The sequence below is a fragment of the Phyllostomus discolor genome, chromosome 5 (genome assembly GCF_004126475.2).
Source record: "Phyllostomus discolor isolate MPI-MPIP mPhyDis1 chromosome 5, mPhyDis1.pri.v3, whole genome shotgun sequence".
Lineage (NCBI taxonomy): Eukaryota > Metazoa > Chordata > Mammalia > Chiroptera > Phyllostomidae > Phyllostomus > Phyllostomus discolor.
In genome coordinates, this window is record NC_040907.2 from 94,876,155 (window position 1) to 94,889,877 (window position 13,723).

General features: G+C 36.0%; 1 protein-coding gene across 1 annotated transcript in view; it reads left to right on the forward strand.

The window, feature by feature from the left end:
• GMDS (GDP-mannose 4,6-dehydratase) overlaps positions 1 to 13,723 on the forward strand; it is a 693,656-nt gene that overhangs the window by 149,024 nt on the left and 530,909 nt on the right. The window contains exon 2 of the mRNA XM_028511630.2: positions 3,655 to 3,699. Within this exon, the coding sequence (XP_028367431.1) occupies positions 3,655 to 3,699 (45 nt within the window). The remainder of the gene's footprint in view (positions 1 to 3,654; positions 3,700 to 13,723) is intronic.

Sequence of the window (13,723 nt, forward strand, 5' to 3'; positions counted from 1 at the left end):
AAAACTTTCTGTTCTTCATTAGCTTTTTATAGGTGTGAATCTCAGGTAGTTTTCTTATTTTAGCCCAGATGTAATTTAGCTAATTTCTGGAATTACTCTTAATTTTTATGGCTGTTTATCTGGAACATTTCTCAGTACTTGTGAAAGGTGGAGAACAGAGATGCCCATATATATGGGCTGTAGGTATCAGGCACACTAAACCTGGCTCTTTTGAACCCTGGGCAGTGCCCCTGCCCCCTTGGCCCTAAAACCCAAAACATGCATCTACCACAAATCCAAGTTCACCTCCAAACCACACTAAACTGCTTCCCATGTAGTGCTTGTGCCCAAATGAGACCGAGAAATTTCAGATGCTATGCCTGTCTCTCCTTTGAGCTCCAGAGTGTTCTAAAATTACGAGACATCTCTGGGTTTGGGTCACCTGATTAAAACTAGAAGCACTATGTAATCCATAAAAATGCTTTGTAATGGAAAATGACTAAACCAATTTGCTTTACAATGAATCCACTTATGTTATTTTATTATTTTGTTGGGTTTAGATGTATTTTGGTAGGTCCCAGGTAGAGAGAAGGTTGTTTCCTAGGTCGAAGTAATGGGAGGCAATGGATTCTAGTCCTGGCATCATCTGTAGTGTGATATTAGGCAAATTGACTAACCTCCATGTGCCTCAGTTATCTCAGATGTCAAATGCTGCTTGCCTTCTAGACTGAGTTCTTGTAAAAATAAGAAAATATTTCTATGTCTTGAAAATGTTAAAGCCATGATGATTACTTAGAACTATATAGCATTTAATATGAAGTGGATACTCTTAATAACTATGTACAGAATTAAATTTAAGAGTCACAATTGGGACATTATTTATCCAGTTAAAAAGTTTTTTATAATAAGAATTGAACCTAGGCTGTATCAGATCGTGTTTATGGCAAATGAGTTGGAAACTTAGTCCATTAGTTCCTTCATTTCTGAGAGTTATGTGTCAGAATTTAATGGTGGCAGGTTCTCAGTTACTGTGACATTTTAGTCATTAATCTGATTGAAGCAATATCTAACAGCCCTGTTCTAGAGGAGGCAGAAACAATAACCCTGCTGGTTTGACAGACGCCTGCCTGTTTAGATACTGTGTCTCCAAGCGGAGGCCCCTCAGGGATCTGGGGAGAGGACTAAGGGAGGCGAGCTGGACTCCCTGGGACAGAGACCAGGGGACCTCTCTCTGCTCCACTTCCCACTCATTGTGCTGCCCAGGCCCTATCACTTGAGAGACCTGGCAAGGAAGTAAGAAGGAAGTGAATGCCACTGCTGGTTCACAATGTTCCAGTGTGGCTGGAAAGTTTGAGAAGTGACCTGGGTGAGAAGAACAAGACCTTATTGACAGGGTTCAGTCCTGGTTAGGCCTGTTTCACATCAGTTTTCTAAATAATCATACCTCACCCTGCCTTCATGGATCTTGAGCACTTTCACCTCTGCCTTTAAAAAAACAAAAACAAAAACAGACCCCAAATAAAAAACTTTCTGGGCAACTATGGTAGAGCATAAAGCATTTTAACTTTTTATTTCAAGAGAAATTATAAAATGTGATAAGTATGGTATTGCCTGCTTCAAAATGATTAACACCAACAAAATAAAACAAAACATACTTTCTAGGGCTTCCCAACGTACTGTAAAATTATTCATCTTGTTGTAAATGCTTTTTCTGTTAAGCTATTTTCTCATTGATTTATCTATAAGACTACTGACTATTCTCACATTTCCGATGGTCATGTAGATTGACCTCTCTTGTCCTGACCTGAATTATTTAGCCCACTTACATGATTTAGTTTACATATTGGATATATAAAAATTACACAGTTGTGTATATCATAAGATTGAAAGGAAAAGAAATATACCAAACCATTTCTCTTCTTCTCTACATGAGTTATAAACCAGAATATTTATGTCAAGAAATCAGAGGAAAATCAATGGAGGTTTTAATGAACCACAAAATGTGTCCCTTGTATACCTTGCCTTGTCATCCTGCTTGAATTTATGCATGACGTCTGCAGTAAGTAGTAAACACTCTCTTAGTAGTTCTGTCATTTTCAGGACTCACAGGTGTCTCCAATTTCAGCCCTAAGTCAATAAGGATAATAAGGCTTCATTTTTATTTTTTCCAGTATATTTCATAGGAACATTTGAAGGTCAAAGGGATATTTTAAGCTTTTTAAAAAATAGAGAGCCCAAATATTCCTAATTACTTTTGGGTATACAAATTTTCAGTAGTTGGAGCGCCCATTTTTGTGTGTCTGGATGGGATGGAGGGGACTTGCCTGGACTGAAAGCAGAAGAGCAGTTGCAGGATTGCTTGCAAAATGTATACCCTATTCATTTTCTGAGCAAGGCTGGTGACCTCTAGAACAGTGATTTCTCATACTTTCTGAACCTAGAAGTGACACATGGAATATTTTAGTTTAAATGTACCACTATCACCCAGAAATTTTTAAAACAATTATTAATCATTTGAATATCTGTTTAGACACTTTCACTTAATGCACTGATTAACTGCATGATTTTAAGATGCATACAAATGAAGTACTTAATATTTTATAAAACAGATAAGCACCCTCTTTTTAAGTTTGTATGCATGTGCACATATATTCAGTGATAATAATACAAATCTGATCATGCCTGCCACCCCCTACCCTGACTCTCACCTTAAAATTCTTTCTTTAGTGACCTTAGAGAATCCTTGGATTAGAAGCAAACTCCCACAAGTCTGTGGAAGGCCTCCCAGCAAAGGCTCTCACCTTCCTCCTCTCCACCCTGGTGTCTTCTCTCAGTGATATCAGCCTTCTGGTGTTCTTTGCCTCCCCCTCACACTTACCCTGCTCTCTCCACAACTCCAATAGCTACTGTCTCTTCCCTTCCTAAGAGATTCCTTTTGGCACCCTCAGAATTAGAATTTTAAGTTCCTACAATAGTACTAAGGCCTTCTGCTTTGCATCACTTATGTTACATATTTTACACCAGTGGTTTTCAATCTTTTTCATCTCATGGCACACATAAACTAATTGTTAAAATTCTGCAGCACGCCAAAAAGTATACATTTTCTACCTATCTGACAAGAAAAAATAAGTATAATTTTGATTCATTTATACCAGATGGCTGTTGTTGTATTGGCTGTTGTCATTTTTTTATTTTATTTGAAAATCTAAGGGAAATGAGGTCAGTGCCCCTGACTACATAGTTAGGTAGTACATGCTTTAAAAACTCTTGTGGCATACAGGTTGAAGATTACTGTTTTACACAGCTAATAAGGGGCAAAATCTAACTCTAAATCCATCTGATTCTGAACATCGTGTTCTTTCTTTTGCCCCATATTAACTCCTTGGACTTTCGTTTCTTTCTGTGTGAGCGTAACAATGATAATACTTTAATGGTGCTTCTCTGGCACTGAGATGAAATAATGTCTATGAAAATGTGTAGTTAACAGTGGAAAAACATTTAGTGTTTACCATCATTACCTTGTTTGCCATGATTCTTACTTTAATTTGTTTGCCATTATTCTTAATTTAAGTTTATATTGCCTCTTAAATGCTTTTATTAAAACTCTTAGTCTTTGCTGATTTCTTGGCTAGCCATGATGGGTCTGACATTTGTCAATTTTCCTTCTCTTCCCAGGATGGTTCGTACTTGGCTGAGTTCCTGCTGGAGAAAGGCTATGAGGTGAGTGACTCAGTGAGCAAGCACAGGCTAGTGGAATCACTTGGACACAGTGGCCTCCTGCTTCCTCTGCTGCCGTCCTTCTGTGTGTGTTTTCCACTGAAACTCTGATAACAAATCAAAATCAAGGGAAGAATGTGCCTTTTGGCTTGTAACCATGCCAGCTCATTGTACTGTTTATCTACTGGTGAGCACTGGTGGCTTCCCCCTGTTCCTTAGTGTTTAACTGCTTTGCACGCTTCCCACATTTTCAGATAAAGCGGCAACCTGTGTAAGCTAAAAGCTGTATCATTATTAGGGTTAATTTACGATGTGATATGTTACATAAAAAAGTCCCACTCACAGTGAAGTCATTTAATTTGGAAATTGCACAGAGCAATAAAAACTAAGTTGATCTTGCAAGCTTAAATGAAAAATTAACACTTATAGATTTTGCTTTCTAAAAGGCAGCCATATATTTTATGGAAACTTCTGGATTCGCTGCGATCATCATTGTCTTTGTTGTGTTTTCTTCTCCTCCTTTTTCTCCTTCAATGTTTTCTCCTTTCTTTAAGAGAAACAAGGGTATCATATTTTAAATTTGATATAGTTTTGTTTTACTATTTTAAAGAACAATTTTCAGATTTGTACACCTATATAAATTCATGTTATACAGAGAATGAAAATCTCCACAGTGACCCATATGCCCTGGCCTGATTTGGGAGTATTTACATTAATAATTTGGGTTCTCTGTTTATCCCAATTGGAGGTGCATTGCTTTAAAAATGTAGACTGTGGACAAATGGACAAACACCAGCAAGAAATTTGGCATCTAAACACCCAACAGGATTTGCAAAGAAGAAACTAGTTTCTTACTTTAACTTTAACTCATAATCTTTTGTGAGAGCCTTGAGTTTTAGACTTTAAGAAGTAATAGCAGGTATGTTTAGTACCTTCTGTACCCTTATCTAATGGCTAGTTCTGTATCTTAAAATAATATCAAAATAAAGCAATGTAATTATGAATGCATTATATATGTACACATATGTTCGTATAAATAGATTCCCACTATAACTGAGGGATAAATACATATTTTACAGGGCAGCAGATTTTAGAAAGGATTCTATGTAGTGCAGAAGAGCTGGGTTTAGGTCTGGACTGATTTTTATTCAGGCTAGATTAACATAATGTTGCAATAAATCTGAAAGGAAAGGTGTTATAGAGAATTGCTGGCTGAAACCAATGGGGCTTTAGTGGCTAGAGAGGAATTAGTGATCTGGCTATGTATTGAGTAAACCAGGAGAAGGAACTAGCTGAGTAATAACTGGTGGGTTCAGGACATGCTACTTCAAAATATGGTACATTGGTATAATGAATATTTTAAGCTGGAGTATGATAAAATGACAGAAGTTTCTTCTGTAAATCTGTCTTTGTCAGTTTAATGTAGAGTAGGAAAAGAGTCCCTGGCTGGGTCTGAAAATTAAACTGAAAAGCCTACAAATTTATTTAATATGACAGAGAGCTTTCATGAGGAAACAAATATCTGAAGAAACAGTTAAGCCTAAGTATTTTTATGTTAAATTTGATGGAGACTGGACAGTACTGGAGTATGAGGTAAGTTTAGTACACTAGGAGAATCCTAGCAAGTTCTGTTTGTTAGGATTTTTCTTGGTGTCTCCTTGTTTTCAGAGATAGGGATGCTCCATTCCTCTATGTATAGGGAAGACACCTCTTACTTGGGGATTTTATGACTGCTTCAGGGGAAAAGGCAGGGGGAAAGTCAGAGTGGCCTTCCTGTTTTTGCCATTTTCTCAAATTCCTTCAGCTTAAAATACTCAATATGTCAAGATGCCATATCTTGGAGTAGCATGTCCTGAATTCCATCATAGTCATCAGTTTTGGAAGAGAGGGGTGGTATATCAGAAGGCATGCTGAATCCCTCAGAAGGGACTGAAACTTGAGGTGAGGATAGTGGGAACAAATAGTGTCTATACCTAGTCCAGAGAAAAAGGTATTGACAATGTGAGGTACGGCAGTCTCTGTGGACTAGTGATCAAGCTTGGGATTAGTCTGGATATGTTTGATGGTAAACATTCTCAGTCATCAGGATGGTGCTATTAGTAGGAAGAAGACATGCATGGAGAAGCAAAGCTCCATTTAACTGGCTTGTTAAGGAACTAGCAGACTTCAGAAGATGGATAGTGATGTTCATAAATGGATGAGAGACTTAGAAGTAAATATAATAAGAACCTAGGACTGCTACATGAACTACAAATGTTTTTGTTCCATTGGCATTTGAAAATTTAAGAGCAGATTTTATTCTGATAAAGACACAATAGAAGGCTCATTTGGCAAGTCAAAGTTAATGGGAGGAATGAATCATTGAAACAATGATTGGCAAGAGAAGAGAGGTTTAGGAGTGAGATCCATAACTTGATAGAAAGAAATGCTATAGACAATACAGGTGGAAGGTACACAGCTACATAGTATAACCAGAGATGACTCCTCCTTTTAGCACAGGGGAAATATGAGTTTTGGAAGAATGCAGGGAATGGAAACATGTTTATCCACACTGTATTCAATTTTAAAGGCTACTGTCTTCAGTTTTAAGAGATTAATAAAATTGGAGGATAACCTATTAAGAGGAATCTCATGGTAGCACAGGCTTTATCTTTTTGTGCTTCACTCAAAGTGTGAGTGATTTTTCGAAGAGGCTGAATTGGAGAGTTTCCAGAATTATTAGCCAGCATTCCCTGGTTGCTCAAGACCCAGAGCAACATAACAGGGTAAATAGCATACAGTAGGATTAGAGGGGGGTATACCTGTCCGCACCTAAATTGACAGGGTGAACATCAGCAATTTTGGATGAGCACAGACTCCTAATTCTGTAGGTTCTCAATCTTTAATGTGCATCAGAATCTCCCAGAGCTCATTATGGCACAGATGGCTGACTCTGAGGTCTGGAAACTGCCTTTTTAACAAGCCCTGGTTGTTGCTAATGCTGCCGTCCTGGGTACTGCACCTCTTGGGACACTGCACCTTGAGAACCACTGGATTAAAGGTTCAAATGAGATCATTTAATCATAAGATATTGGGTTGGCCAAAAAGTTCATTTGATTTTTTTTCTGTAAGATGGCTCTAGTAAGTGCTTAGTTATTTTAACTCTATTTGAAATAGTTTTGTTAGATTGTATTGTGACAGCTGTTAGTGTGCATCTTAAGAATACTTCTCAAAATTGTTGAATTTTTGTGTAGCCATTTTAATATTGAAGATGGAAGAATATCATGATTCATTATTTCAAGAAAGGTAAAAGTGTAAGTGAAACACAAAAGATGATTTGTGCAGTGTCTGGAGTGGTGCTGTGACTGATTGAACATGTTAAAAGTGGTTTGTGAAGTTTTGTGCTGGAGATTTCTCAGTGGATGATGCTCCATGGTCGGGTAGACCAGTTGAAGTTGATAGCGATCAAGTGGAGACATTACTTGAGAACAATCAACATTATACCATGCAGGAGACAGCTGACATACTCAAAATATCCAAATCAATAAAGTTATTGGTGAAGATAAAAAATGTCATTTATTTTATGGAAAAAACTATATGGACTTTTTGGCCAACCCAATAATTTGTGGGGACTTGCTTCTCTGAACTCTCATATTATTTTGAATCTAGTCTTTGTATAAAGAATATCACTACAAATTCTATGAATAAATTTAATACTGAAGCTGAGTTCCTCCTAGAAAAGAAAGGGGGCAGACTTTAATTGGTTAGCATGGTAAGGTCTTTCGTTGTGAAGATGGGGAAGCAACAGTCAGCTGGAAGGAGGCAAGTCGAAGAATAGACTCTTGGCTGGGTAGCAATGATGGGGCTCCATGTGCAAGAACAAACTATATATAGAGTTAACACAGCACAATTAGATCTATTCCTTTATTGCTTTTTAGTCAAGATGTAAAGGTATAAATGCTTGGCTAATCTTGAAGCAAAAACAGGCATTGATGAATGACTTGAAAAAGAATGTGTTATATTTATAGACTGATTAGTCAATGTTAAATAGTATGCACAACCTCACTCATTAGATTCCTGAAGCCGTGGGGCATGGTCATCTAATGTGGCCCCTAAATCCTCGCATCTGATCATGTTTTCAATTAACTATTTTAATGGGAAAACTGAAGGAATGCTTCATCTGTGGTCCAACTCTCATTGAGAAGAGACTCTGTATAAAGGTATAAAATTACAGTTTTTACTGTTGGTTGTTTCTTGAATTTTGCTCAAGATTAAAAATTAAAGAAATCATAAAGAGAATTGATCTAATCCTAGACATACACTAAAAACAAAAACATGGAAAAAGGTATTTCATGTAAATGGTAACAACAACAACAACGAAGCTAAGATAGATGTATCAGACAAAACAGACTTTAAAACGAAGGCTGCAATAAAAGACATAAAGGACATTACATAATGATTGAAGGATCGATTTAACAAAAGGATATAACCTTTGTAAACATTTATGTACCCAACATAGGAGCACATAAATATATAAAGCAATCTTGATGGACGTAAATGGAGACATTGACAGTAATACAGTGATAGTCAGGGATTTTAATATCCCATTGACATCAATGGCTAGATCTTCCAGACAGAACATCAACAAGGAAGTAGTGGCCTTAAATGACACTAGATCAGATGAATTTAATTGATATTTTTTGAGCATTTTCAAGAGCACGGGGAGCATTTTCCAGGATGGGTCACATGTTAGAACACACCACCAGCCTCAATAAATTTAAGAAGATTGAAATCATATCAAGCATCTTCTTCCACATGAAGGTGTGAAATGAGAAATCAATTAAGAGGGGAAAAAACCCTGGAAAAAACACATGTGAGCAAAATAACATGTGACTAAATAATAAATGTGTTAACAAGGACAAGGAAATAATCAAAAGATATCCTGATACAAATGCAAATAAAAACAAGTGACCTAATAATCTATGAGACACAGTGAAAGCAGTTTTAAGAGGGAAATTCATAGCATTACAGGACTACCCCAGGAAATAAGAACAATCTCAAATAAAAAAATCTAACTTTACACTTAAAGGAAGTAGAAAAAGAACAGCAAACAAAGCCCAAAGTGAATAGAAATTAAAAAATAAAGAGTCTAAAAAAACAATACAAATGATCAATGAAACCAGGAGCTGGTTCTTTGAAAAGATAAACAAGATTGATGAATCTTTAACTAGACTCATCAAGGAAAAAAGAGAGAGAACCCAAACAAATAAAATCAGAAATGAAAAAGGAGAAGCAACATCTGATACCAAAGAAATACAAAGGATTGTAAGAAAATAATACTAAAAACTGTATACCAACAAATTGGATAGTTCGAAAGAAAAGGATAAATTCCTACAAATGTGCAATTATCAAATCAAGAAGAAACAAGAAATCTGAACAAACTGATTACAATTAATGAAATTGAAGAAGTAACCAAAAAACTTCCAACAAAAAAATAGTCCTAGACCAGATGGCTTCACAGGTGAATTTTACCAAACATTCAAAGGAAAACTGGCACTGTACCTCAAACTCTTCCAAAAAATTCAAGAAGAGGGAAGACTCCCAAACTCATTTTGTAAGGCCAGTATTATTGTAATTCCAACACCAGATAAAGACAATACAAATAAAGAAAATTATAGGCCAATATCCCTGATAAACATAGGTGCAAACACCCTCAACAAAATATTAACAAACCAAATATAGTGATATTTTGAAAAGATCGTACATCATCACCAAGTGAGATTTATTCCTCAGATGGAAGGTTGGTACAATATCCACAAATCAATTAACAAGATACATCACATAAAACAAAATGAAGGATAAAAATCATATGATCATATCAGTAGATACAGAAAAGCATTTGATAAAATCTGTACCCATTTATGATAAAATCTCTCAACATGTCAGGAATAGAGGAAACATACCTCAATGTAATAAAGGCCATATATGGCAAACCCACAGCTAACATTATGCTCAATGGGAAAAAACTGAAAGTGTTTCCATAGTATTAGGAACAAGACATGGGTGTCTGCTTTCGTCACTCTTATTCAAAATAGTACTGGAAGTCCTAGCCACAGCAGTCAGAAAAGAAGTAGCAAAAGACATCCAAATTGGAAAGAAAGAAAGAAAACTGTCAATTTTTTGCTGATGACATAATACTTTATTTTTTCTTAAAGATTGTATTTATTTATTTATTTTTAGAGAGCGGGGAAGGGAGGGAGAAAGAAGGAAAGAAACCTCAATGTGTGGTTGCTTCTCATGTGCTCCCTGCTGGGGACCTGGCCCTCAATCCAGGTATGTGTCCTGACTGGGCATTGAACTAGTGACCTTTTGGTTCACAAGTCGGCACTCAATCTACTGAGCCATACCAGCCAGAGCTGATGAAATGATACTTCATATAGAGAACCTTGAAGATTCCACCAAAATACTATAACAACTGATAAAGGAATTCAGTGAAGTAGCAGGATACAAAGGAAATATTTAGAAATTGGTTGCATTTTTATGTAACAATAATGAACTATCAGAAAGGGAAACTAAGAAAACAATCTTATTTACAAAGGAATAGATTTAAACAAGGAGTTAAAAAACCTGTACTCAGAAAATGGTAAGATAATGAAGAAAGAACCTGGAGAAGATACAAATAAATAGAAGCATATGCCATGTTCATGTATAGGAAGAGTCAATATCATTAAAATATCCATACTACCCAAAGCAACCTATAGTATAATACAAACCTTATCAAACTAACAGTGGCATATTTCACAGAAGTATAACATAATCCAAAAATGTATATGAAACCACAAAAGACCTCAAATAACCACAGGAATCTTGAGAAAGAAGAACAAAGTTAGGTATCATGCTATCTGATATCAAACTATACTACAAAGTTATAGTGATCAAAACAGCACTGTACTGGCATAAAAACAGTCACATAGCTCAATGCTACAGAATAGAGAGCCCAGAAGTAAATCTACGCCTATATGGTCAGTTAAAATTTGACCAAAACATCAAGAACATACAGTGGAATAAAGACAGTCTGTTCAATAAATGGTATGTGAAAAATTGGACAGATACATTAAAAAAATGAAACTAGACCACCACCTTATACCATAAACAAGAATAAACTGAAAGACTTAAATGCAAGACTTAAAACCATAAAATTCCTACAACATAGGCAGTAAAATATTTCTAATAGCAGTATTTTTTCTGACATCTCCTTAAGCAAGGGAAAAAAAGAAAATAAACAAATGAGGTTGCATCAAAACTAAGAAGTTTTTCACTGCCAAGGAAATCATCAACAAGATGAAAAGACAACCTACTTAATGGGAAACAATATTCTCCAATGATACATCTGATAAGGGGTTAATACCCAAAATTTATAAAGAGCTTATACAATTCAACACCAAAAAATCCAAATAATTGAGTTTAGAAATGAGCCAAACACCTAAATATACATTTTTCCCAAGACTCCATAGACATATGAAAAAATGCTAGATATCGCTAATCATCAGAGAAATGTAAATTAAAACCATAATGAGATATCATCTCATACCTATGAGAATGGCGATCATCAATAAATCAACAAATAAGTTTTGGTGAGGATGTGGAGAATAGAGAACTGTTGTGCACTGTTGGTGGGAATGCAGAGTGGTACAGCCACTACAGAAAACAGTATGTAGAGTCCTCAAAAATTAAAAATGGAACTGACATATGACCCTGTGATTCTACTTCTGGGTATATATTTGAAGAAACCCAAATGTTCTTTGCAATATTATTTACCATAGTGAAGATAAGGAAGTAACCCAAGTGCTTACCTGTAGACTAGTGAATAAAAATATATCATGGTGCATATATACAATGGAAGTATTACTTGGCCATAAAAGAGAATGAAATGCTACCATTTTTGGTAACATGGTTGAGCCTAGAGGGTATAAGACAGTGAAATAAGACAATTATAGAAAGACAAATACTATATGATTTCACCTATATGTGGAATCTAAAGAATGACATAAATGAACAAACATACTCACTGATACAGAGATCAGACTGTTTTCCAGAGAAGAAAGGGGTTGGGGTAACTGGGTGAAAGAGGGATTAGGAAGTACAAATTGATAGTTTCAAAACTGTCACAAGGATATAAAATACAGCATAGAAAATGTAGTTAATAATAGTATAATAACTATGTATGGTGCCAGCTGTGTACTGGAAATATTTGGGGGGGGGTCACTTTGTAAAGTATATTATATGATTGACCACTGTTCTGTACACATGAAACTGATATGAAGTAATATTGAATGTATACTGTAATTGAAAAGTAAAATTTAAAAAGTTAAAAATAATAAAATAAAAAATATGCAACAGTCCCTATTAAACAAAATAATAACTGTATGTATTTATTTCTATACATTGTTGAAGTGCAAAGGATAGTTCTCTTTTATACCCTGTCAGCCAGATCAGAGCAAAGGAGAGAAAGCCCTTGGGCTCTGGTGCTGGACAGCCTGTGTCCCAATTTTCCTCTGCCACTCTCTGATTCTGTGGCCTTGGGCAGGGCACTGAACCTTTCTAAGGCTTAGTCCCTTCCCATACATGGGGATGATGAGTGTACCTTTTCCCCAGGTTTGTCAGGAAGATTTGGTGAGATAATCTATGGAAGACAGTCCAGAGAAGCTCAGTGAGATCTACAGGATTTGTTGGTACTGGAGGGATAAAGTGACACAATGCTTGATGTTGACAAGCTGAGGGCAACAGGATTTGTAGCAGACTCCTTAGTCCAGTTCATAAGATAGTATTAGTGAAAGGTAGGCATGTTACATTGCCTAGGATCCTCGCGCTGTGCATATTCCTTTTCATCATGAGGGAAAAAGGAAATCCAACAGAAGTGAAGCTTCTTGTGAAACTACATTCAAATTTGTAGTGCTTTCCTAGTGTCATTGTTAGCAGTTAGCAAACAGCATACTTATGTACACCTGAAGCTAGTGCAAAATAATATCGAGTGTAAATTGAACAAAATAGAGAGAGAAACCAGAAAAATGGAAGACAAAATTTAAACTGTTTAAAAACTGGAATTTACCTGGGAATACGTGAAAAATCTATATTAAATAACCCGGTAACAACCACATCAAAACATACAAGAATTTAACATAAAGAATTGGTAAATTGTAGTGAACACATGGTTACTGCCACATACATGTTGGTTATTGATATTACCTACATATAATCTATACTTAAAAAAAATAGGTGTTAAACATCCCTGGAAGGTATCCTTACCTCCAGGAAAAATCTAGATACAGAAGAATTTGAAATTCAGTGGTAAAAAGTTTTCTTGACTATATTAAATAAATAAGTAAATAGATAAATATGGACTTTTTGGGATGGAAGAAGGGTGAGAGAAAGGGAGAGGAATGGAGGGAAGGAAAGAAGGAAGGAAGGAAGGAAGGAAGGAAGGAAGGAAGGAAGGAAGGAAGGAAGGAAGGAAGGGAGGAAGGGAGGAAGGGAGGAAGGGAGGAAGGAGGGAGGGAAGGAAGGAAGGAAAAATTTCTTCAAGTACTGCCTAATCTGACTCTAGATTTTGAAGTCAAACCAACTTTGTTTTGACACTGAGAGAACCTGAAATTTTCCTTTTCATTACTTAGTTAAATGGGATATGAAATGTATTTGTCAAAATGCTCACTTCCATTCAAGTCCTCAGTTTTTCAGAACTATGTTTTGTTTTAGAACTGCTGCAATTTGATAATGATTTTGATTAAGTGTATATGGAGTCACATTTAGCTCATTTATCTTTTCACTTTGGTTTTCTAATTTCTCATCTCTTTCATCCCTAAAATCCTTACAAAAATAAACAAAAAAATCCTACTTACATCCCGCTTAACTAGATCATCCAGTCACACACATTTTGTCTTGTCTTAAAGTATGTATTTCACCTGTCTCAGAAGCACACAGACTTAGTTCTCCTAAGTTCTTAGAACACTTGCTGTCATGGATTAAGCACTTGGCAAGTCTTTTTTTCCCT